Raw genomic sequence first — 22,168 nt, 5'->3', positions numbered from 1 at the left:
CAGCTCCATCCCACTGAGAAGCTTTTGTTTGCAGCCTCGGCTCCATCATCAGAGTTTGTGCACCCAGTGGTGGGAAGTGAGAGACGCAGAGAGAGAAGCACCTGGGAGCGTTCGGTGGCCGGTGCTGCAGCTGGATCAACCCAGGGTTTTTCCACCACTCAGTACAATCCAGATGATGGGTCCACTCCGCTGTTGTCTTCTTTGGGTGCGGCAGGAGGACACAGCGAGTGGGGGAAGGAGTGCGGTGTGGATTAAAGCAAATCACACATAGACAATTGAACACATGGAAGTCTGGAAGATGTGGATGGAGACACTGAAGCACATGCAGCATGGGGTGAGAGTCTATGGCCAACCAGCACGCGGGAGGTGAGCTGCCCCAAATGGAGGCAGGTGGGATGTTACCGTAGGGGCGCTGCAGCTGGTACACAGTAGCCAGAGCCAGCAGGATAAAGGTGGAACACGGAGAGCCAAAAGGGGAGCGCTGCGGTACACTGTCTCCTAAGCTGTGGGCTCTGCAGTAAAGAAGGTAACAGTTCTGGTAGAAATTTGTGCTTTAATATATATATTTTTTTGTTTAAAACAAAGTTCCCACTTCCCTGAGGAAGTCCTGTCAGATGTTCCCAAGGAAACACGGGGAGGGGGAGTTTCCTCCTTCATTTGTTCTTTACATTTTTGTCATTCCCATTTTTCTTCATTCCTTCTTGTGTGATTGTTTTCTTCCTTCCTTCCTCTCTCTCTCTCTCTCTCTTATTTTCTGTTTTTTATTTTTATTTTTTTAGACATTATGACTTTCTTGAGGAATCCACCAGGTTCTGAGCAGATCCCTTTGTGTGGTCATGCTTGTCAGTCTTTGGTAACGTATGGACACTTTGGTGTGCCAGTGAGGAGGGGGAGGAAGAGGAGCAGAGGTGGCTGAGTAGGAAAGGAGCAGGAATGTCTTGGCCAGAAGACAGGAACGCTCGCTTGCCATCATCTGAGCAGCACATAAAGGAAAAAAGTCAGTGGCCCACCGAGAGAAGACCTGTGCAGGGTTGGGACGCCGCTCCCTGGAAGGGCGACTGCTGCAGGCCAGAGAGAGAGAAAGAGATTGGTTATGGAAAACAGACATACCCTGTAGAGCAAGTCAACCAATGTCAGTGCCAGCTGGCACCATAGGAAATTGCAAGCTCCACATACACTGGATACCTGCTGTCCCACCCTCTTTCTTGGGGATCCAGTTGAGACCGTAGCTGGGACTAAGCTCGTGGGACACCAGCATTCATGCTCAGGGACAGAAGTCAAGGAAAAACCAACGTCCCTCTTTCCCAGTGCAATGTGGCATGAAACTGGCTATTATAGTACAGCCATGGCTTCACATCCTACAGCCAGGAGGGAAGGGTCCCTCTTTAGACACCTCTCATGTCAGGAAGATATTGTCAAACTGGAGAGGCTTAGCGAAGAGGACCACAAATGATCATGGGGCTAGAGGGGTTTATTTCTGAGTGAAGATGAAAGAACTAAATCTTTCTTGCCAAAACAATGACTGAGGGTGATCTGAGATCCACCTACATGTATGTGAAAGGTGCATTTCCTAAGGAACGAGAGAGATTGTTCAGCGTGGGATGGTGAAACGAAGCCAAGTAAAACGTAGGCTGAATATCAGAACACATTTCCTGACCATAACATTCATTAGGCTGGGGAACTGTTTCCCCAGGGAAAAGGCACATTGCTAAGGACATTTAGAATGAGACTGAACAAGCAACTCCAGCGTATACTCTAGGGAACAGTCCTGCCTGGGCCTCAGAGGTGGACTAAACAGGCCCCAATACAGCTACTTCTGTCCAATCCTGAAATTCTAGGGTTCTCGGGTTAGCTGGCACCCTCAGTTCTGATGCAGTCTGTCCCTCATTGGAGGACTTGAGCCTTAAAAGCTCAAAGAAGATCTACCCTCTTTCCAAGGCTACTCAAATGACTAGTGTTAGCCAGCTCCACTGGTACAGGATCTGTGATGCCTCATAAGCCTCTCCAGAAATAGTGATCTTGCAACTGCCCAATACCCTGGCCAGAGCTTGGCATAGTAATACAGAGTTCAGTGCCCAGTTGCAGGCTTCTGACCAGTTAGCAGGTCCAGCAACACCATCCATATGGATTCTGGTTCATTCTTTAAGGTCACGTTGACCCTGGACTGTTAATTGCCAGTTCAGGAGTTAAAGGTTCTGGAGCAACCGAACAGCAATGTCCTACCCTATCCGGGTTTTATCCGATCAGGCACCTAAACACTCCTCCCCTTTCCTGTTGGAAGGCTTTGCTTTAATAATGTGTCATCATACACTGAGCAGTAAGCCAAATACTTCCCCATAAAACCCTCCACACCCTCCAACTCAACCCTCCCCCACAGACCCAACAGACATCCAACAGCCACCCTACACACCACCCACCCAAAGCAACCTCCCCCACACCCAACTGACACCCTACATGCCACCCATCCAACACAACCTCCCTTACACCCAACCAACACCTACCCTACACACTGTCCACCCAACACAAACACCTACACAGACCCAACTGACATCTAACAATCCTCCCAAAACCCACACAGATCTAGCTGATATCCAACACCCCACAACATACCAGACACCCAACTCTACATACTCCCATTGCACCAGCATTCACTCAGACCCAACTAACATCCAACACCCACCCTACACAAACCCAACCAACATACCCTCAACTCAAACACCCACACAGACCCCATTGACAACCAACACCCACCCAACACACCACCCACCTCCCCAGCGCCCACACCAACCCACCCACACCAAGCAACACTGACGTAAAAACACCACAGACACAAACATCCCGCTAACACTCACCCAGTGACACACACCGTGTACTTATACTTACACGTGCTCCCTCTCTGTTCACCGATACATGCTCATATCAATGCATCAGATCCCCCCACACTCATTCTTCCTCTAGCTGCCCCCCAGGTGCCCACTCACACGCATACTCAAGCCTGCTCACGCACTCACCTTTATTTGGGCCAATCGACTTCCTTGGGCAGTCTCCCCTTTTCAGAGTGACATCGTCAATGGCAATGTCCCCCTCATAGCTTGTGCCGCGGACGCCTTCAAAGATGATCTGCGGATCAGAGACACTGAACAGTGAGGGGGGCTGCCCCGAGGCAGGGAATGGCCTCACTGACAGGCCAGGCCCATGTATACAGAACAGGTAGGACACAGGTTGACACGTCCACAGACGCCAACTGCCCAGCACAGGTGCCATGACCGTGAGGGGGTTCCATCCCCAGCCCAGGGTTCCAGGCTCCTGTAGCCCACTGGTCACCCCCCTGAACAATCTCTGTTCCCTACAGCCACTTGGCTGCCCTCCGGCTGAGCCCCCTGAGCAGGATTTGTTGCTCTCCCAGCCCTCTGGTCACTCCCCCACAGCCCCTTGGCTGTTCCCCAGGGGGCTCTTCTCCCACTCCAACCCCCCGGCTGCCTGAGCGTGGGGTTCCTTGTGCTTATCACCTGCCATGCCTGCACTGCACAGAGGGTCACTCCCCTGAGTGCCCTTGGGCAGGCCAGTGAGGGACCTAGTGTCACCAAAGCACTTGGGTGGGAGTAAGTTGAACTGGGGCAGCCCCTGTTCCTCACAGATAGGAGACAGCGATTCCCACTCCACCTCTGGGGCATCACCTGCATCTCCATTTGGGGGCTGTAGGGCTCCCCTCCCTATACCCCCCACCCTGGTCGGGAATCATGGAGAGACTGGCTCCTTCCTTCTCAGAGCCTGTCATTCATCAGCCTGAGCTCCCTCTTCTGTTCCCATGGTTACCAAACTCTGCCAGCAGCCCAGGGGCAGAGACTCAATCACTACCTGCTGGTGGCAGGGGGACACAATTGGTGCCAGCTCTCACTCACTGAGGAGAGGGGTAAAACCCAGCTTCTGGCTCGTCCCCTCTTCCCCCCCACCTCTACTAGTCCTGCATGGCCAATATAGTCCCTGCCCAGCTACCCTGGAGATAGGGTGACCACATGTCCAGATTTTATAGGGACAGTCCCAATTTTGTTTTTTTTTCTTATATTACCTATTACCCCCTACCCCCTGCCCTGATTTTTTACACCTACCTGGACAGAGCTCACACAGCCTGCTTGCCACTCAGCACCGTGCTGCACTCAGACTCTTATTTGTGATTTTATAGCACCCCAAAGTATAGGCACTTCACGCCTATACAACAAATCAGTGCACACAGACTCAGCACTCACAAGGAACCCTACAAACCAACCCAGCATGCAGGGCATTGCATTAAGCACCCTACAACAACTAATGGGTGCACAACCCTGCACTCACAAGCCCCAAAAGAGTGCCAAGCCCAGTGCTCACAAGCAACCCTACAACAAGAAACTAGTGTGCATGGCTCCAGAGCTCACAACCCTGCCCCCAACAACAAGCTCACAAGTGCTACAGTAACAGCCCAGTGCACAGACCCAGCATTCACAAACAACCCTGCAGTATCAGACCAGTTCCCAGGCCAGTGCTCGCCTCAACCGCAGATTGATAGTAACAAATCTGTGCTTGTGCACGATGGAATTAGGCAAGAGGTTTGCAGAGGCATGAAACCCCATTCTCCTTCCTCCCTGAAACTGGCTGTGACTTTTAGTACACTCCCTCCCCACAAGCTTGGGAGTGGGGAACTGCCCTGTGCCCTCCCGTGTACCATACATACCCTGTGTCCGTTCCCTGTTAGGGAACGCGTAACTGCAGGGCTGTTCTGGTGATGGCTCTTCCTGCGCATAGCATGCACCCGAGGGGCGGGGGGCAGCTCTAGCGCCTGTTTACCTGAAAGGGTCCTGGAGGGCTGATGGGGACGTGTGCTTGTTTCCACTCGTTTCCTTTGTTCTCGCTGAGCGACCAGACTTGGGTGTCAATAGCCCGTTTGTTCTGCACACGAACCAGAAGATTCAAGGAGCCTGCAAGAAAGAAACTGGACACTGGAGGCCTGGGTCAGGCTCCATCAGCTTGCAGGTGTCCCAGAGAGTCCTGCTGAAACTGGGGCATTAAGGACCCTATGTCAATGGCCCAACAGAGCTGCTCAATGATTTCAACAAGGGTTAGTTGCCTATATCTTTGAAGATCTGGGCCACAGAGACCACCCGGGGCAGGACTATGCTCCTAGAGCAAAAGGACAGAAGGGGATGGGGACCAGGGAGGTCTTGAATAGAACCGTGGCATCTCCAGCCCCCGCACTGAAGGGCTGGGCTGAAGCCACTGCTGATCTTCCATGACTAAAAAAATAAAAAGCCAGCGTGTTTGTGGCCTCCACACCCAGAGGTGTCATATCTGAGAGCAGGGAGGCGATAATACCCTCGCTCTATGTGCCTCTGGTCCGACTGCGACTGGGCTGCTGTGTTCTGACCTGGGTACTTCACTCTCAGAGGCATCAGTCACAGGGCAGGGAGGGAGCAGTCCCTTTCCATACAGCTCTGGTCACTCTGCACCTAGGAGCATTTCATATGTGGCATCCAAGTCTCAGAGGTAGGCTGGCATGCAACAGCAGATGTCTGTCTCTCTCTGGTTGTGGAAGGACCCCATCGGGGGGCTGCACTGTCAGAAAGCTATCAATAAGTTGGAGGATGTTCAGGGACGTGTAATCAAGATGATGAAATGTTTAGACTCGGAGTGGCTGACTCACAAGGAAAGGTTAAAAGCATGAAATATCTGTAACTTGGTTCACACACCACTACGGGCACAGTGGCACTGCAGCCGGGAGGAAGCCTCCCAGCCCAGGTAGACAGACACAGACTAGCTTGGCTTGAGTGAGTGCGCTAAAAATAGCAGCATGGATGTTGCAGCTCCAGTAAAGATGTGAGCTACCCACCTGAGCTCAGACCCAGAGGTTGGGTGGGCCTGGGAGACTGAGCCACAATAGCGATGCTGCTGTTTTTAGCAAAACTGTGCAAATCTGTCTACTTAGGCTGGGAGGATAGTTCCCAGGTGCAGTGTAGACATACACTAATGGGGAAGGGAGAGAGATTGCCTAGAAATGGCCAAAGGGTGTCAGCATTAATGGGGAAGAGGGATTGCTCAGGGAGGTCCAAGGGACTGGTAGTAGGAGTTATGGGATTAAACCAAACAAGCTGAACAGCAAGAAAAAGTTCCCAACATGGTGAGACACAAGACTGTGGAATAGTCTCCAAAGAGAAGGAAAGGAAACCCCATGTCTGGAGTTATTCAAACATCACCTTGGGTTTAAGCCAGGACTGGTGAGGAGGCAGGATGGATCGGCTGACCTAACATTCCAACTCTGATTCCTAGGAGGTGAATTTGAACAAGCGAGGGGAAAAAAATCCTGTGAATGGTAAGAGCAGATCCTTTCCCCGGAGGTGCCCATTTTGCACTTGGATTGACACCACGAGCCGAGGTGACGTGACACAGCACATCGCTCTCTGGAGAGGTCAGCCGGCGTCGCGTGACCTCGGGAAGACGGAGATAAGTGAACCCGGGCTCTCCTCCGTGGAAACACGGAGCCTGGAATGAGGGAAGTCACTGTGGGAGTCTTTAGCAAAAGACAGCTTTTAGCCACGGGCGTCCTTATGTCCTCCCTGCCCACTGGCCTCAGAAACTCCCAGTGAAGGAATGTCTGATTGAAGAAGAATGAAGCTTGAATCTCATTGAGGCCGTAGGGTGAATTGATGGTCCAAGCAGGAACTAAATAACCCCATAGATCAATGTCAATGAGACTATGTTGAGCGCAGCTAATTACAGCCACCAGAGCTGGGAAGGTGAGAGGTGCAGAGAGAGGAGAGAATTAGCATGAAGCTGCCAGTGAGCGAGGATTAAAAACAGCCATCCACTATTCTAACCTCATTCAGTGACTGACGCTAGGATCTGCCATGCAAGAGCCTGGCTGAGCAGCCAGAGGTGGGACAAATCGTTCAGTAAATGGACTTTGGTGCCCTAGGAAAAAAAGAGAAGGCAAAACGGAAAGAGACTAAGAGGAGCATCTGGAATGTGAATTGGTGCCAGCTATGCACTGACTGTGAACTCCTGATCAAGGACCAAACCAATCCAGAGCACAACCCCTGACTGTCAACTCCAGGCCTCTGCTCTGCAGTAACAGGGGAAAAGGAGCAAGGCTCTTACCTTTTGCCCAACAAATAATAATACTAATAAAATAAAAATAAACGAATAAATAAATAAATAAATGAAATATAATAATAATTAATACACACTTCCCAGGTGAGGATCTCAGAGCACTTTACAAACATCAATGAAGCCTCACAACACCCCTGCGAGGTGGATCAATATCACTAGCCCCAGTCTACAGAGGAGGAAACTGAGTCACAGAGAAGCTAAGTCACTTGCTCAAGATTAAGTTACAAATCAGTGTTAGAGCTGCAAAGAGAACCCAGGTCTGCTGACTCCTAGCCCCGTGCTCTAATTACTAACCCACGCTGCCTCTCTGAGCGTGCCTGGAAAGACATTCCCCTTGCTGGTCTCGGTGACTATGGCTTTCTGCTCGCTACTCTGATGGATTCATAGGGCCATGTTCAGACATGGCAAAAAGAGTGCAAGCCCTTTGAAATCAACAGGGTGGCAGCTACTTACGCCAGCTCTTGATCTGGGTCAGAGCCATAGAAATGAAAGATTTGGAAGATTTATGAGGCCTTAGAGTCCATTCCTTCACTCTGTCAGTGCTGGTTTGTTTCCTTAATGCTCTCCAGGTCCAGCCTAGCTTAAATGCCTCGTGACGGGAGTACCTCCTCTTGGCAATAAACCCTTGGCTCTAGCCTCCAGATGGGACCATCTGGTATTGTTGGTCCTGGGCTATAAAAAGCAGTACAGCTTCCATTCCAGTGTAACAGCTGGGAATACTTAGCTGGGAAGATAGGTGGCATGGTGGAGCTTCACTGGGATGACAGTGGTGCCTCCTGCTCCACCCCACCCCTCATCTTCTGCTGGGGCAGCATGGTGGCATGACACACACAGACGCCCTCTGCTGGGATTGTGGGGGACTGAAGATTCTTTCTTCCCAGACCAGACCCCAGCTTACTCGAAGAGATGGAACAACAGGCTGAGAAGGTAGATCCCAGCCAGCCTGAAGATCAGCAAAGGCAGGCCTGCTCTATGCCACCCCAGCAGATGGGCTGTGAACATATGTGGCCTAATGCCAACAAGCTTCTGCCTAGCACCAGGAAGGCACCAGGAGAGGGCCCTGTGTCATGATCCAGGCTGATCTTGCCCCGAGTGCTGGATGTGATCAATGGAGCCCATGGTGCATGGCCTCATGCTTTCTAGGATATTCCTCTGAAAACAAACTCTGCGAGCAGGACCCAGCTGAGATCCACAAAGTCCTGACCAATGACCACATGCAGCTCTGGTGACTACGCACCTCTGTGTAACAGGAGCCTTCTCTCATCCCTGCTAATCCTCCTTGCTCCCTGCATAATTTTCAACCCCCTGATAAATACTTCAGATGGGTTCAGGTCAAGCCAAACACCTTATGCTTGTAAGGGGACCAAATGTTCCTCTCCTAGAACAGAGGTTGCATGTCGAACCAGTTGTTTATGAAGGCTGCCTAACAGCTCCAGGTGGGCATTCCCCAGTAGCAGACACTGTACAGTTCCTGGGGTAAGGAAGGATACGCTGGTGGTTACAGCATAGGACAGGGAATCAGGACTCCTGGGTTCCATTCCCAGCTCTATCCTTCTATGACTTGCTGTGTGAGCTTGAGCAAGTTACTCGCTCTGTGCTTCAGTTTTCCCATCTGTGAAATGGGGATGATGATATTAACTCACTTCACAGAGGAGGATTATGAGGATTAAATAATACTTTACAAATGCTTTGTGATCCTTGGATGGAAGATGCTAGTGAGTGGGAGAGTAGTAATTATACTGACTTTCCAATGGCTCCACATAGGAGAAAAATCTAACTGGGAGATGCCTCCAGTCCTCAGCTCACAGCCATCAGAGATGGGCAAATGTGTTCCATTCATTCCCTGCGGGCCAGTGCAGGATGGCTGCCTGCAGTTAGGGCAGGGCAGGAAACATTTTTCCTATTCTATGAGAATTTTTGACATTTTCCCATCTCAAACTGAGATGCAAAGTTGAAATCTCGAAAACTTTCACAAACAGAAAATCTGAAAAGGTTTTTGATTCAGATCAAAACATTTAGATAATTTTGAAAGGTTGTTTTGATTCTGACATTTTCCCTTTTTTTAAAGTGTAGATTTACTAATAGTTCCAAACAAAAAGTTGTTTCAACTCAAAACCCCCAAACCTTCTGGTTCAACAAGCTCAAAATTATTTTTGTTACCAAAAATGCATTGAGTCGAGTGCTTCGCTGACTCTGACCCTGGTTCACAAATTGTCTTGGTCTCAATGAATCAGCATTTTTCAGCAAAAAATGTTTTGCCGAAAAAATTCTTGACCAGCTGTATCTGCAATCGATCCTCCAACCTGCATTTATTTTACGGTGATGTACAGTTTCTCATTTAGAAATCCACATCCTTACTGGTAGTTTTGTTGCCTCTTTTCATTCCCCCACCTCCTCCCCATCTGACTGCTGTTTGCCCTTTCCTCAAAACACCTGCTAGTGATACACAGATAAGGGGAGGCCAGGTGTCTGTTGCTAGAGTTCTGCAGCAGGTCGGAGCCCATAGTGACAGAGCGACACAGAGGAAATCCCTGGGCACTGCCAGTCTCATTGGTATCACCCTCCAATGGAGCGATCTTGGTATTTTATTTGTTATCTGTATCATTTCATCTTTTCTAATCAGAGGGGAAAATAAAGGCCTGTAATAAGTGAGGAGGAATCAATTACTGCGCGAGTAAGCTGTGCCTTCTGCTGGCTCCTTTAAGCCCAGAGCTGGCATTTCAGAAGAGTGGCGTGTACACAAAAGAGCACCAGCTGGGATGCCAGATACAGTAACCCAAGGGGATGCTGCTAAATGTTACCTGCTTGCAGGATGAAAAGGTCTTATTTCCGTTGCCATGGGATAGAAACTTCACTCTGTCGGAACGGCAACAAAAGTTAGGAACAGCTGGCAAGGGTGGGCCAGTGAGCCAGGGAACGGAGGCGGGCACAGCACCCGAGGACAGGCTCAACCCTGGGAACAATGGCAGCTTAAGCCGCAGTGTGGCATTTTCCACAGTGCTTTTAGGCAACACAGAGTCGTACAGCGAGACTAACATACTGACCAAAGGGATTATAGATCTAAAAAGTATGGCTGGAAGGAAGCAAAGTAACTGAGAGATGAGGTCTGGCTAGGAAAAGGAGGACAGTATGGCGAGTGGAGAGATACCCACAGAGTAGTATGCATAATACTGTATCCCTAGCTTGATGGAGTGGAGCGTGAAGCCAGGTGGTGTTTGGGATCACAGCACAGACCCGGATTAGCTGTAGGCGGGGGTACAGTTTCGGATTCAATGGTGCTGAAACTCAGAACAGATGTTCCTGTAATATTCCAGCCCCAAAAGATGGAAATCTCATGAGATCAGCTGTTCACAGGCGATTTCGGCTGCATCCAGACTGCAGCCAGAAATTAGACTTGGGTCCAACTTCAAACCAATCAGGTCTGGGGATTCAAATCCAAAAACCACCTCAGAAATTCAAAAGGGGTTTGGATTCTAGGTTAGATAAACAGAGATGTAAATAAGGGAGTGATCTACCATGCGGTAGATGTACAGGGTAGAGACAGACACACTACAGCTTTGTAGAGCCAACTGTAAGCCTAACACGAGGGCCACAGACCCTGACCCAGCCCAGACAGATGAAGCCCTTCCTCCTGTAACCAGGCCTCTGATTCCGGGCACGGTTGTTTATTTTAACACAGCTGATCATAAAGCAAGCCCAAAGCTCAGAGCAGGCAAATCCCTGGAGCAAGCTAAAGCCCTCAAAAGGAACCTATTACTGTTCATAATCCCGGGAACAAATACAGGCCTTTCTCTCTCTCATTTAAATGAATGATAATGAAAAGCAATCAGCGGCAGGCTTGTGTTCTCAATTATGGTGCTGTGGCGGAAAGTTACCACTCAGAGGTGAGACACAGAGTGGGGAAAACGATCATATTGGTGATGGAGGGAGAGAAATACTATCAAGCTGCACTGAGCTGTAATTTATAGGAATGTAATTTGTCTCTGTGCCATGATAAGAGGTATTTACTCTTCCATTGTCTCTAATGATGCTTTGTATAGCAACATATGTGTAATAAACACAATTACAGGCTCTCAACAGCCTCCCAATCCTGCTTGCTCAACGCTTCGGTTCACTCCTATTTTAGTAGATGGGATTCCATCCAAGCTCTCTCGAGCCCTAGTCCTATCTGTTGGATCACTCACACCAGACTCAAGAGCTCATTGCAAACGAGACCCTTCTGCATAGTGAGACTCAGCAATTTTACAGAGGGCAGGCTCAGTAGCTAATGAATACTGGTGCAACTGAGTGCTGGCTACATGTGGGAAAGTGCTACCACAGTCTATAGTCAGTCAGAGAAAAAATATGGATCTCCAAGCATTTTGCATGCATTAATGAGTTAACCTAGGGTTACCATATTTGAACGTTCAAAAAGGAGGACACTCCACAGGGGGTGTTGGCCCCGCCCACAGTCCACCCCTGTTCCTCCCACGCTCCGCCCCAGGTCTCGCCCCCTCCCTGCTCGGCCCCATCACTGCACTCCTCCTCACCCCCTGGCCCGCCGCTGGCTTGCTGCATCCTTCCTCAGTCCCCCACCCACTGCTCGCCTCCTCCCACCCGCCACTCACCTCCTCACTCCCCGGCCAGAAACCCCCATGCCTGCCCCGAGAACCCTCGCCTGCTGCTGGCTCGCCGCTTCTTGCCTCCTCACGCCCGCCCACCCACCCGCTGGTGGCTCCCTCGCAGCTCGCCTCTTCAACTCCTGCTGCCCACCACTGGCCTTTTCACACACACACCCCCCGCCTGCTGCTGGCTCGCCGCCCGAACAAAAGAAAGTTTATTTAAGAATGAGGATTTAACTAGAAACAAGAGTGATGGAAACAAATGATTACAAAATCATAAAACGCAAACCTGGGCCTACACTTATCAAGAGTCATCTTTCTTATCTCAAAGTAGGTTCCTCCTCTTCCCACAAAGTTCAGTCTGTTTGCAGAGTTGGCTGGTTTCCCAAACACCAGGATCCAAACATTCATGAAAGCAGCCCTGTTTCACAAGGGGTTTCCTCAGTGAAAGGATACAGAGTGCTACTCCCTCCTCTGTGTTGTACTGAAAACAGCCTTTGTTTCTATTTGCACACAGAGCAAACCCCAGGCTTGTTGTAATGTTTCTTTTTTACCTTTAAAGCGTTTCAATTGTTTGCCATTGCCTCTGATGGTGTCCCATTCAAAGTCTTACTACTATGCAAAGCTAAACAATTGAGCCTTGCATTGCATCACCAGCCAGGTTAGGCAGGGTTTCAAATCCCCCTTGCCCCAAAGGGCCATTATCCCCTCCTGACTAATTTCTACTCCAAGTCTATAAAGCAGACTTTTAAGGTAAATACATTATTCCTTCAATATTACCCATGCACACGTCTCACAAAGATTCTCACTCTTGACAAGTTACCAGCCTTGTGTAGATCCCTTCCACGTTCCTCTTTGTGGGTAAGTGCCCTGTAAGACACGTGTGGGGTGCAGTGAGTTTGTCAGGCCTGCGGTGACAGCTGTTTGTGAAGATCAGGGGGCCCTTTGCCAAGGGGTGCTGGTGTCACAGTGAGATTGGGGTGGCTGACAGTATGGGGCAGGACCCTGAGGCTGGTGGGGCAGGTAACACTTACTGGGCTGGGGGGCAGGCGGTGCCAGGATGGCACAGGGGCAGGTACCTGTCAGTCTCCAGCGCTCGGGCAGCGCCAGGGCCAGCAGCCTCTTCACCTCGGAGTCTCCCTGGCTTGCCCGGGGGCCGCTCCTCCTCTCGGGCTCCCCGGCCGCTGCCACTGCAGCCACCCGGGAGGACGCGGAGCAGGGGGCGCCGCCGTGGAGGAGACGCAAGGGGCTGGGCTCGGCTGGGGGAGCAGGCTGAGAGCAGCAGGAACCAGGTGCTGTTCCGGGGGAGCCGGGAGGCCCGAGCCCAGGGCAGCGGCAGCCTCCACAGCAGCAGGGGCAGGCGGGGAGCGTAGCCCGACATGGGGCAGGAGAGGCCGTGCTGCTGCTGCTGTTTCCTGGCCCTGCCGGGAGGCGCCTACAACCACTGCCCCCGGCCACCCATAGAGCCAGAGCACAGGGCCCGGGGCCCAGCCCCGCCTGCCGGCCGCTGATAAAGGCCGGGCTGCAGCTTCCTGCTCATTGCCGCAACGCCGGGCCAGGAGTGAACCCAGCCCCCGGCCAGCGCCCCCTGCTGCCCCTGCCCGGCCCCCCCCGTCGGCCTCCGCCCCCCCCGCATCACTTTCATGGTAGGGTTACCATAGGTCCATATTTTCCCAGACATTTTTAGATCTTTAAAAATTCCTCCCTGACAGCGATTTAACAACTAAAAAGCCGGACACGTCTGGGAAAATACAGACGTATGGTAACCCTAGTTAACCTCATGTGATAGGTACATATTGTAATGAACTGGCTAGTGTGTATACACACCACTGCCCTCTGTGGAATGCAATCAGAACTGCTCAGCGGTGTGTCATAGGACCTATACTGCTAGCGAGCAAGGAAGATTTTCCTTTAGCTCAGGTGGTAGGACCAGATTTCCCTTCTTGCTATTGCCATGATTTTCTAAATCAGTATCTAATGCAGTGTAAATGGCAACATGATATGTTTAAATTGGCAATGTTCCCTCCATGGCAAACCTGTGAAAAATCAGTTACTTGTGCCCTGGTAGAGGCAATTTTGTTGGGTTTTGCCAGGGATTAAAAATACCCAATCGAGTATCTGCCAGAAGGAAGGGACAAAGCTTGGCAGGGTTCAAATCTGTACAGTCTCACTGTGGGCTACATCTTCCTGGGGCAGAAATGTGCAAAGGGAAAACAGAGTTGTATGTGCCCATATGCATGGGAGTGTCTCTTCCCCCACCTCACCCCCCAGGCCAACTTCATCCCTGCTGCAATTTGACATCAGTGGACTTGTAATTGAGCTACACGTGGGGGAATCTGGCTCATTCTATGGAAGCTGTAATTAGGGGTAGGCGCTGTGTGTACTCCAGCATAGAGAAATGAACGACACGAGGCATTTATCAATTGTGCTAAAAATAACAGACAAAATGCTGCAGTCGATCATGCAAAATGCCCATGAACCTTGTCTGATGTCAGTAAGACTCCTTCCTGGGTGAGACCGACAGGATTTGACTCAAGGGATTTTTAAATTGTGTAATTTTAAACTAAGAATATTTACTGCTGTGTTTAAAGAGAGAGGCCCACTGAAAACACAGACAAAACAAAAAAGTGGGAGGGGACATGGTCTAGTGGTTAAAGAACAGGGAGTCAGGACTCCTGGGTTCTATTTCCAGGTCTGCTTTTGATTTACTGTGGGACCTTGGTTAAGTCACTTTCCCCTCTCCCTGCCTCAGTCTTCTCATGTGTAAACAGAGGATAATCAGGGCAAAGGGGGAGAGAGAGAGGATTTGGGGTATGCAAGTCCCCCACAGGACAGGCTGACTAACTGCAAATCCCAACCTAAGCTGATGCCCTGCACTCAGCCTCCCTGCTACCTCACACACATGGGGAGTCAGTCAGCCAATTTACAAAGCTCAAACGGACTGGGTGTAGTGGGAACTAAATCTGCCTTGATAGCAGATTCCCATTTCCTGTCACCAGCTCGGTCCCATCCTTGGATGCCCTCAGAACAGTCATTTGGGCTTATGAGTCCATCAGTCTCTCCTGGAGCTCCCCTCCCTGACAGGGATAAGGAAGGCAAGAGAGGAGGACAGAGCCAGCCACTCTCTCAGCTGGACACTTGATTATTTACAGCCCAGCAGTGCGGAAAATAAAGAGCAACTTGAACTGAATGAGTCTTCAAACACCTGCATTCCCCCAAGCAGTGCGAGGAAGGGCTGGGAGAGCCTTGATTACAGCTCTGTAGCTCGGCTGGCGTCTGTGGAGACGGTACCTGCTCTCTACATCTCTCAATAGGACTAGCCTCTATCCTTGGCGAGTTGGAGGTGCTTCCTTCCCCTATGGTAAGGAATTGAAGATCAGGGCCCGCAGGTCACTCCAGTCTTTGCCCCTACATTTGCACTAAGGTCTCGCATTTGCCCTATGATCTCAATGTCATGATGAGCTGAGCTTCTCCTTACCTTCTCTGTGGGCTGCTCTGTGCTGACACAGGCAGGTTGTGTCTCTGGTTGGACTTCTTATTTCCTTATGGACCCCATTCACACCAGCTCCCCCTAGATGCTTCCAATCAGCTGACGGCAGCCTCGGGACTGGGTCCCAACTGCAGCGCTGTTGTTCTTTTAGTACTGAGCGTACTGGGAGACAGCATCCCTACTCAACAGGACTCACGATCACCCTACCATGGTATTTTGGACCTTGCTAATAGACCTGTTCCTTAAACATGGCTTTCCGCTATACATAGGTGCTATATCATATGTCCAATCCACCAAGAGACCCATCCATCAAAAAGGCCAGACAGGGGCCCATGTTTTAGTCTGCAACGCTATAGAGCCAGTGTGAGATTCAAAGCGACCTAGTGAGTCTGTTTAGTTCAGATGTGCCTACATGTAGTGTACACACTGAAATAAACACCGCTGCCTTCATTTCACTCTGAGTGCCACCAGAGAGGCACACTGTGCTGCACCTTTGTATGTCACTAACAATGGAAAGCGATCAGCACCAGGCTTGTGTTCTCAATTACTGCACCGTGGTGAAGGTGGGCATGGGGGAGGAAGAGAAATCATTTCAAAACACCCTTTGCAGGGCACGTATGGTGAATGCTGGAGGAGTGGGGCTGGCTACCAGCACCATCTGCTAGATCCCCACACGGATAGAGAGTATACCCAGTCCCGGTGGGTTCTGCAGGAATTTCTGTAGGGCCCCTGAGAAGATTCACAGGGTGGAGATTTGCATCCCAGACTCCAGTTCTGATCTGCATTTATTACCCAGCCAGCCGCCTTTCCTTGGGGCTAAAATGTCTCTCCAATGGCACTGCCATCGAACCAATGTGGAGCTCAGCTTTCACACCTTGTACAGGGTAGCTGGCCAGAACACCAGCTACTGGTAGGCACTACTTTGGTTTTCTCTTCACCCTTAGGCTACTTTTACCCATGGAGCTGGGGATGCGACTCCCCGCTCATGTAGACATACTGTACTCACACTAGCTCTCTCATCTACCTAGTGCTCTGAAAAGGGTAGGGTCACTGCAGTAGCATGGGCAGCAGCGAGCAGGAACCGGGCTGGTTTGGACACAGGGCAGCTAGCCTTTGCCACTGCTATTGATTAGTCAACTGGAGTACAGTATTTTAGGATCTCACCTAACTTGCTAGATTCTGCTTTTCCAGTTAGGCAGCTCCCTCTTTGCCCTGGCCTGGGATGCAAACTCCAGGCTTACAGTCAAACTGCCTTGCTTTGCCCATCAGTCCTGGATCCAATCTTCTCCTGCACTGGGCAGTACAGAATTCCTATTCCAGTCTGCTCACACCTGAGATATTTATTTCCAGTTCAAATGACGCAGCTTCCACATGTTCTCCTTCCCCTGGCTGTCAGTTGTTAACAGTTAATGGCCAAAAGAACAGGAGTACTTGTGGCACCTTAGAGACTAACAAATTTATTAGAGCATAAGCTTTTGTGGGCTACAACCCACTTCTTCGGATGCATATAGAGTGAAACATATATTGAGGAGATATATATACACACACATACAGAGAGCATGAACAGGTGGGAGTTGTCTTACCAACTCTGAGAGGCCAATTAAGTAAGAGAAAAAAAACTTTTGAAGTGATAATCAAGATAGCTCAGTACAGACAGTTTGATAAGAAGCAAGTGTGAGAATACTTACAAGGGGAGATAGATTCAATGTTTGTAATTTGTTAGTCTCTAAGGTGCCACAAGTACTCCTGTTCTTTTTGCGGATACAGACTAACACGCCTGCTACTCTGAAACCAGTTAATGGCCAATCATTGGTCTTCCATTATATCTCCAAGGCAACTCCATTCATCGCTGACAGCCCCTGAGAGTTCATTCATACCAACCCAGACTGCCTACATGACCAACACCCATCTCTTACTCCTCCACACCCAGTGGGTAACACCACAACGTGAGTGGGTAAATAGAGTCACACATTGCTTCATAAAACAAATACAGACACTTCCCACTTTCTCCACAATGGGTGATCTGGTTCAGAAATCACAGGAGCTCTTCCCTCTCCCCCACTGGAAGCTTTGCCTAGTTCTAGAACCAGGCCCTCTGGAGGGTTCTGAAAGGTTTATCTTCTCCCCCACTTTGATTGTTCCTGTGTGTTGCACCTCTGCACCGGGAGGTCCCAGAAGTACTGGATACTAGCAGAGAGGAGAGATGTTGGGGCTGTTTCTGCCATGAGGGGAAACGGGCAGTACTATCCGCTTGCCAAGAGGGAGCCTGTGCTCAGAGGTTGTCATGCTTTGCAGACTGAAGAGGCTGGGATAGAGCCAAAGGGAACGCTGACCCTTCTCGGGATTGCCAGTCGCTTGCTCACCCGCTGTTTGTTCCATGACCTGTTCAGTTGCCTCCAGGAGAATTCTCCTCGGTGGTGCAGCGCAACACAGAGCCCTCCCTTGCTGCTTTGATAGCCGCCCCTTTCATCTCTGCCATAGGAGACAGCCAGGCCCTCGCGCCCTTCATGTTCTCAGCTCCCTTGGCTAGAGCACAGTGCTGGGCTCGCTCGCAGGCCAGCTGAAACAGACGTCTGCTTCATTAAGATACAGAGGGTTCAAAGGAGCAGAGCAGTTGGAGACAGAGAGGGGCTTGGCTGCTTCACTTTCAGGCACTGCCTTAGCTGGGTCTCCAGTCACAGAGTCAGAGGATAAAAAGCTTCCTGAAGCCCCTGATGAGCAGGCAGAGATGGAACTGGGAACCTACCACAGACCAGGACGAAACTCACTGACGTTTCACTGGGGAGGATTTGCCCAGGCCCGTTCTCTGCCTGTCAGCATCCTCCTTCCGCCAGTTCCTCTAGGCCTGTGCTATGGGTCACCTAATCGCATGTAGCTCCTGGCACACTCCACCTTGCTTTGTGGGTGGCAGCTCCCTTCACCTTCAGCCACTGAGCCAGCCACTCAGTTGATGCTCAATTTACACACTGGGGTCTCTCAACCCCAAGACCAGAGGCCACGTGCAGGGCAGTTGCTGGGCCCCAGGTCTGTAGCAGCTGGTGCATGCCAGACGGCTGGGATGGCTCAGTGCAATGCCCTGGCAGGTGCAGGTGACAGAGGAGCAGAAGGGAGCACCTATCTTTGCTGTGGAACTGACGGTGCTGCTCCAAATCCACTCTCTGTTCTCCCACTCACTCCCCACCCTCAGTAGCCCATCAGAGGTGAGCCTTGCCAAAGGATTGCATGCCGGAGCGGGTAGCGGCCTCATGGTTCAGTCCAGGGAGGAGGTTTTAACATGTTCCAATTTGTTCTACTTCTGGTTTTCTGCCAGGATCAGATTATAGCAAGACAGACCCTTCCCATTCTGGGCTGCGACCGGAAATTCTGCAGGAAACTGGCTGTTCTGATGGGATTCCCACCCTGCTCCTGCAACCTCAAAAGGTTCAGACGTTGGGGTGCCTCTCCGACCTCTCAAAGCCTTTTACTAGCTGAGCAGCCACGACTGGAAGCGATGACGGTAGCTGCACCTGCATCAACAGGTTCATATATTTTAGGATTTTTCATGTAAAAAAATGCTAATTCCCAATGCGCAATCGTGCCTCCCTAAGGCCTTTTGGAAGAGGCAGTGTAGCGGGGTGGTCACCCTGCTCCTGCCTGAAGGGGATAAAGCAGCCCTAGAGAGGGCTGCGGGGGGGAGGAGCCAGGCTGATTGGGGAAGCAGCCACAGCTGTGGTCAGTTCAGTCAGGGCCCAGCTGGCCCTTATAAGAGGGCTGTGGGCCAGAAACAGACACACATGCTAGCTCCCTAGAAAGAGAAGGTCCTGGCTGCCTGGGAAGCTGAGAAGGGTATCTAGGGTGCAGCAGTGCTGGGGAAAGGCAGAGGGAGCTGGGGAGCTCCAGCCTAGCAAAGCCCCAGGCTGCAGGCCGAGTTAAGGGCCCTCAAGAGGGTACTACGGCTGCAGAGGGGCAGCCCAGGAATAGGCAGAGGCAGCTGGCCCAACCCCCCTTGCCGATGATGCATGGTTTAGACTGCCGTCAGCCCCAGTGAGTGGGGGCTAGATGGTGACTGGCAGTAGCCACAGAGGCAAGGTGGGGATAGGGGATTGGGGGTTCCCCTGGGAGGGGAGACCCAGAGTGAGGGGGTACTGCGGTGGGCAGAACTCCTAGGCAAAGGGCACCAGGGTATGGGAAGGACACGGGGTCAGTGGCAGGCAAGACACCGGCCCACAGAGGGCGCTCCGGGCTGGAAAGAGCTAATCCCTGGAGGACCAGCAGGATGTGCCGCGCTGGTGAGTCGTCGCCCCGCCACAGGCAGGATAACTGGATTTTAGCCTCAGCAGCCAAAAGGCAGTATTGTACTTTGATACACTGGGGACATCCACCTGGTGTTCTCCGAAGATGCAGCAGGAATGAACCCTAGCACATCTGGCTGTTCTGCTGAAAGGTACCTGGACCAACTAACTACAGGATAGATGCAATCTTCATTGACATACCTATATTGCTGGGCAGTGGTGAAGCAATTAAAACTCCACTTAGAGAATGGAAAGGTGGCCTAGAAATACGTAAGGGGAATGCGGCTGTGCAGGTAGATCTCCCACTTTCTCGTTATTTCTCTTAAATGCCTGATAAGTTTTGATTTCAGGGTTTGAATAATTGATGAAAACACCTCGTGCCCTGGAGAGGTGGTTGGGCTGCAGTTATAAACAGCTGCTCAACCTGGTGCAAAAGTTCTGTAATCCTAAACCAGAATGGGGGGAGGGAGACAGAGTGGGGTCTCCTCTGAGCAGCTGGGGGTGACTGGGTTAAGCTGCTTCCCACAGGGACACCCTTCATGGCAACTCGAAGTGGGCGAACAGTGCCAAAGGTTATCTGCAGATAACTGGCGTCTGTAGGTGAATCTGCGTTGCCTGTTTGTACCCGTTGAAGATTCATTTCCCACTGATGTTCCTGTAAACGAATTCCCCGGCAGGAATGCTGCCAAACAGTGAATTGTAAGCAAACATGAGAGCATGTTTGAAGAATACAAATGCTGAATGTGTATTTTGTATTTTCACTGGCAACTTAACGCTGTGGGACACACTTTCAGTGTGGGGGAGCACAGAGGAGTGGGCAGGTCAGGGCAGATGGATTTATGGTAAAAAGGGGGAGGGGAGAAGGGGTTTTAGCCACAGAATTAAACATCAAGTGAATCTTTTCTTTGTCCTTGACGTGTTCTTTAGTTTTTAGACTCTAAGCTCTCGGGGCAGGTGACAGTTTTGTTTTACATCTGTGAAGTGTCAGGCACACTTTAGGTGCTGTATGCAAATAAATAACAATAAGAATCAAGCTCATCCAATCAGAGGATAGACACATACTAGTTATTGGGCTCAAGTTGGAGTAACCAGATTTCTCAGTCTGTGACATAAAGAAGGTCAGACAAGATGATCTATTGGTCCCTCCTGGCCTTAATAATCTATGGTCCGAATTCAAAACTCATTGAAATCCACAGAAAAACTCATATTGACTTCAATGAGCTTTGGGTCAGCCCCTATGTATTCAGTCAAGAGAGTCTGAACAACACAGTACAAATATCTGGTTATCTTGCCAGGTATTTATAACCCTGCTCCTCATGATGGCATTTGAGCAACTTCCAAAAAAATAAAAATGAACAAGCAAACAGCTGCTATCAGAGTACATTGAAGTATAGCTGAGGACTGAATGCTCCTCGCCCACAGCAAACAACCCATGACCTGATATTTGTTTGCATAAAATAGTCAAATACATTTTGAACAACAAACAAATCAGGAAAAGCCAGAGCCTATTTAGGGATGATTCGTGAACAAAAAAAGGGTTAAATGTATTGAATAAATTATTCATTACAAATTGTTCACTCAGCTCCTATTGCAACTTATTTCCCAAGAGCCTCGAGGGATGTGAATCATGCCATTTGGAGAAATATGCCTCCTCTACTTCAGCTCAATGACATAATCTTACATGATACAGTGCTGTGCCCTCTGGAGGCAATTCAACATGTTTTATAAACGATGTGTTATAGAGTGGGACCCCCTTCACCCACTACTAACAAGCAGCCACCTGCAGGGTGGAAAGTAGCAGCTGTTTTTAACAGTGTTCAGTAACACTACTCCAACACAGGAAGAGATGAACATACAGGTCTACAGGATGGATTTACCCACCCTGCAGGCTGGTCAGGAGCCTGGAGGCTAACATCCTGAATTTTGTGACGAGTGCCCTGTGATCATTAATATCTGCAAATATCAGGGCCTCTGTTTCATCTGAAAGCTGGCACCTCTGTCTACCTAGGTACCTCTCTGCCCCTCATCCCCGTACCGGTTTCAGTACGGACTCAAAAAGAACATCTCCGGCTGAATCACCAGCATCACTTCATGTTTCCCTTGGAGGCATCCCATCCAGCTAATGGCCAGGCCAGACCCCATTTAACTTGGTGACCAGACAGGATCACAGTCAGAGGTGGATTGGAATAACAGCGCCTTTAATACTCATCAGCTGAGTTTGAGAGATGTTGGACAGACCCAAGATAATAAACCTGTTCCCTGAACTTCGGGATAGGACAGGAGAAGGGGTAGTTCCCACCCTCCCTCTCTGGGGCCACATCCCACCATGAGCCTGGATGCAGACCTCACATGGCAGCAACTAGTACTGGTAGTAAATGTCAAAAAACCTGAACATTTTGACCCAGGCTAGCAGTGACATCATGAATCTGCAGGCAGGGGAAAAAATCCCTTTCACTGATTGGATGAAAGTAGTCACATGACTGGCTATTCAGCCCACGTACCTCCAATTTGTGCACAGTTACTGCTTTATGAGAGAGGAAGCATTCTGGGCTGGAGTCTGGGCGCTTGATTGTGCTAATGAAGCCACCTAGCATGGTGGCCACACATATTAAGGCGCTATGTCAGAGAGGAGCCAAATCCCCTGATCTGAGAGACCCCAAACCATTCAC

At 50.4% G+C, this 22,168-nt stretch overlaps 1 protein-coding gene across 1 annotated transcript in view; it reads right to left on the bottom strand.

Annotated features, from left to right (window-relative positions):
• Positions 1-779: 779 nt before the first annotated feature.
• Positions 780-22,168, bottom strand: part of MDGA1 (MAM domain containing glycosylphosphatidylinositol anchor 1) — a 195,964-nt gene continuing 174,575 nt past the window's right edge. The window contains exons 15-17 of the mRNA XM_026649667.1: positions 4,822-4,952; positions 3,012-3,120; positions 780-1,061 (exon numbers count right to left, since the gene is read on the bottom strand). Coding sequence (XP_026505452.1) covers positions 970-1,061; positions 3,012-3,120; positions 4,822-4,952 — 332 coding nt within the window. The 3' untranslated portion in view covers positions 780-969. The remainder of the gene's footprint in view (positions 1,062-3,011; positions 3,121-4,821; positions 4,953-22,168) is intronic.

This window comes from Terrapene carolina, unplaced genomic scaffold (assembly GCF_002925995.2).
Source record: "Terrapene carolina triunguis isolate 2854851 unplaced genomic scaffold, T_m_triunguis-2.0 Scaffold85, whole genome shotgun sequence".
In the NCBI taxonomy this organism is placed as follows: Eukaryota; Metazoa; Chordata; order Testudines; family Emydidae; genus Terrapene; species Terrapene triunguis.
Note: the sequence above shows the minus strand (reverse complement) of the source record. Positions and strands in the feature narration are given on the sequence as shown.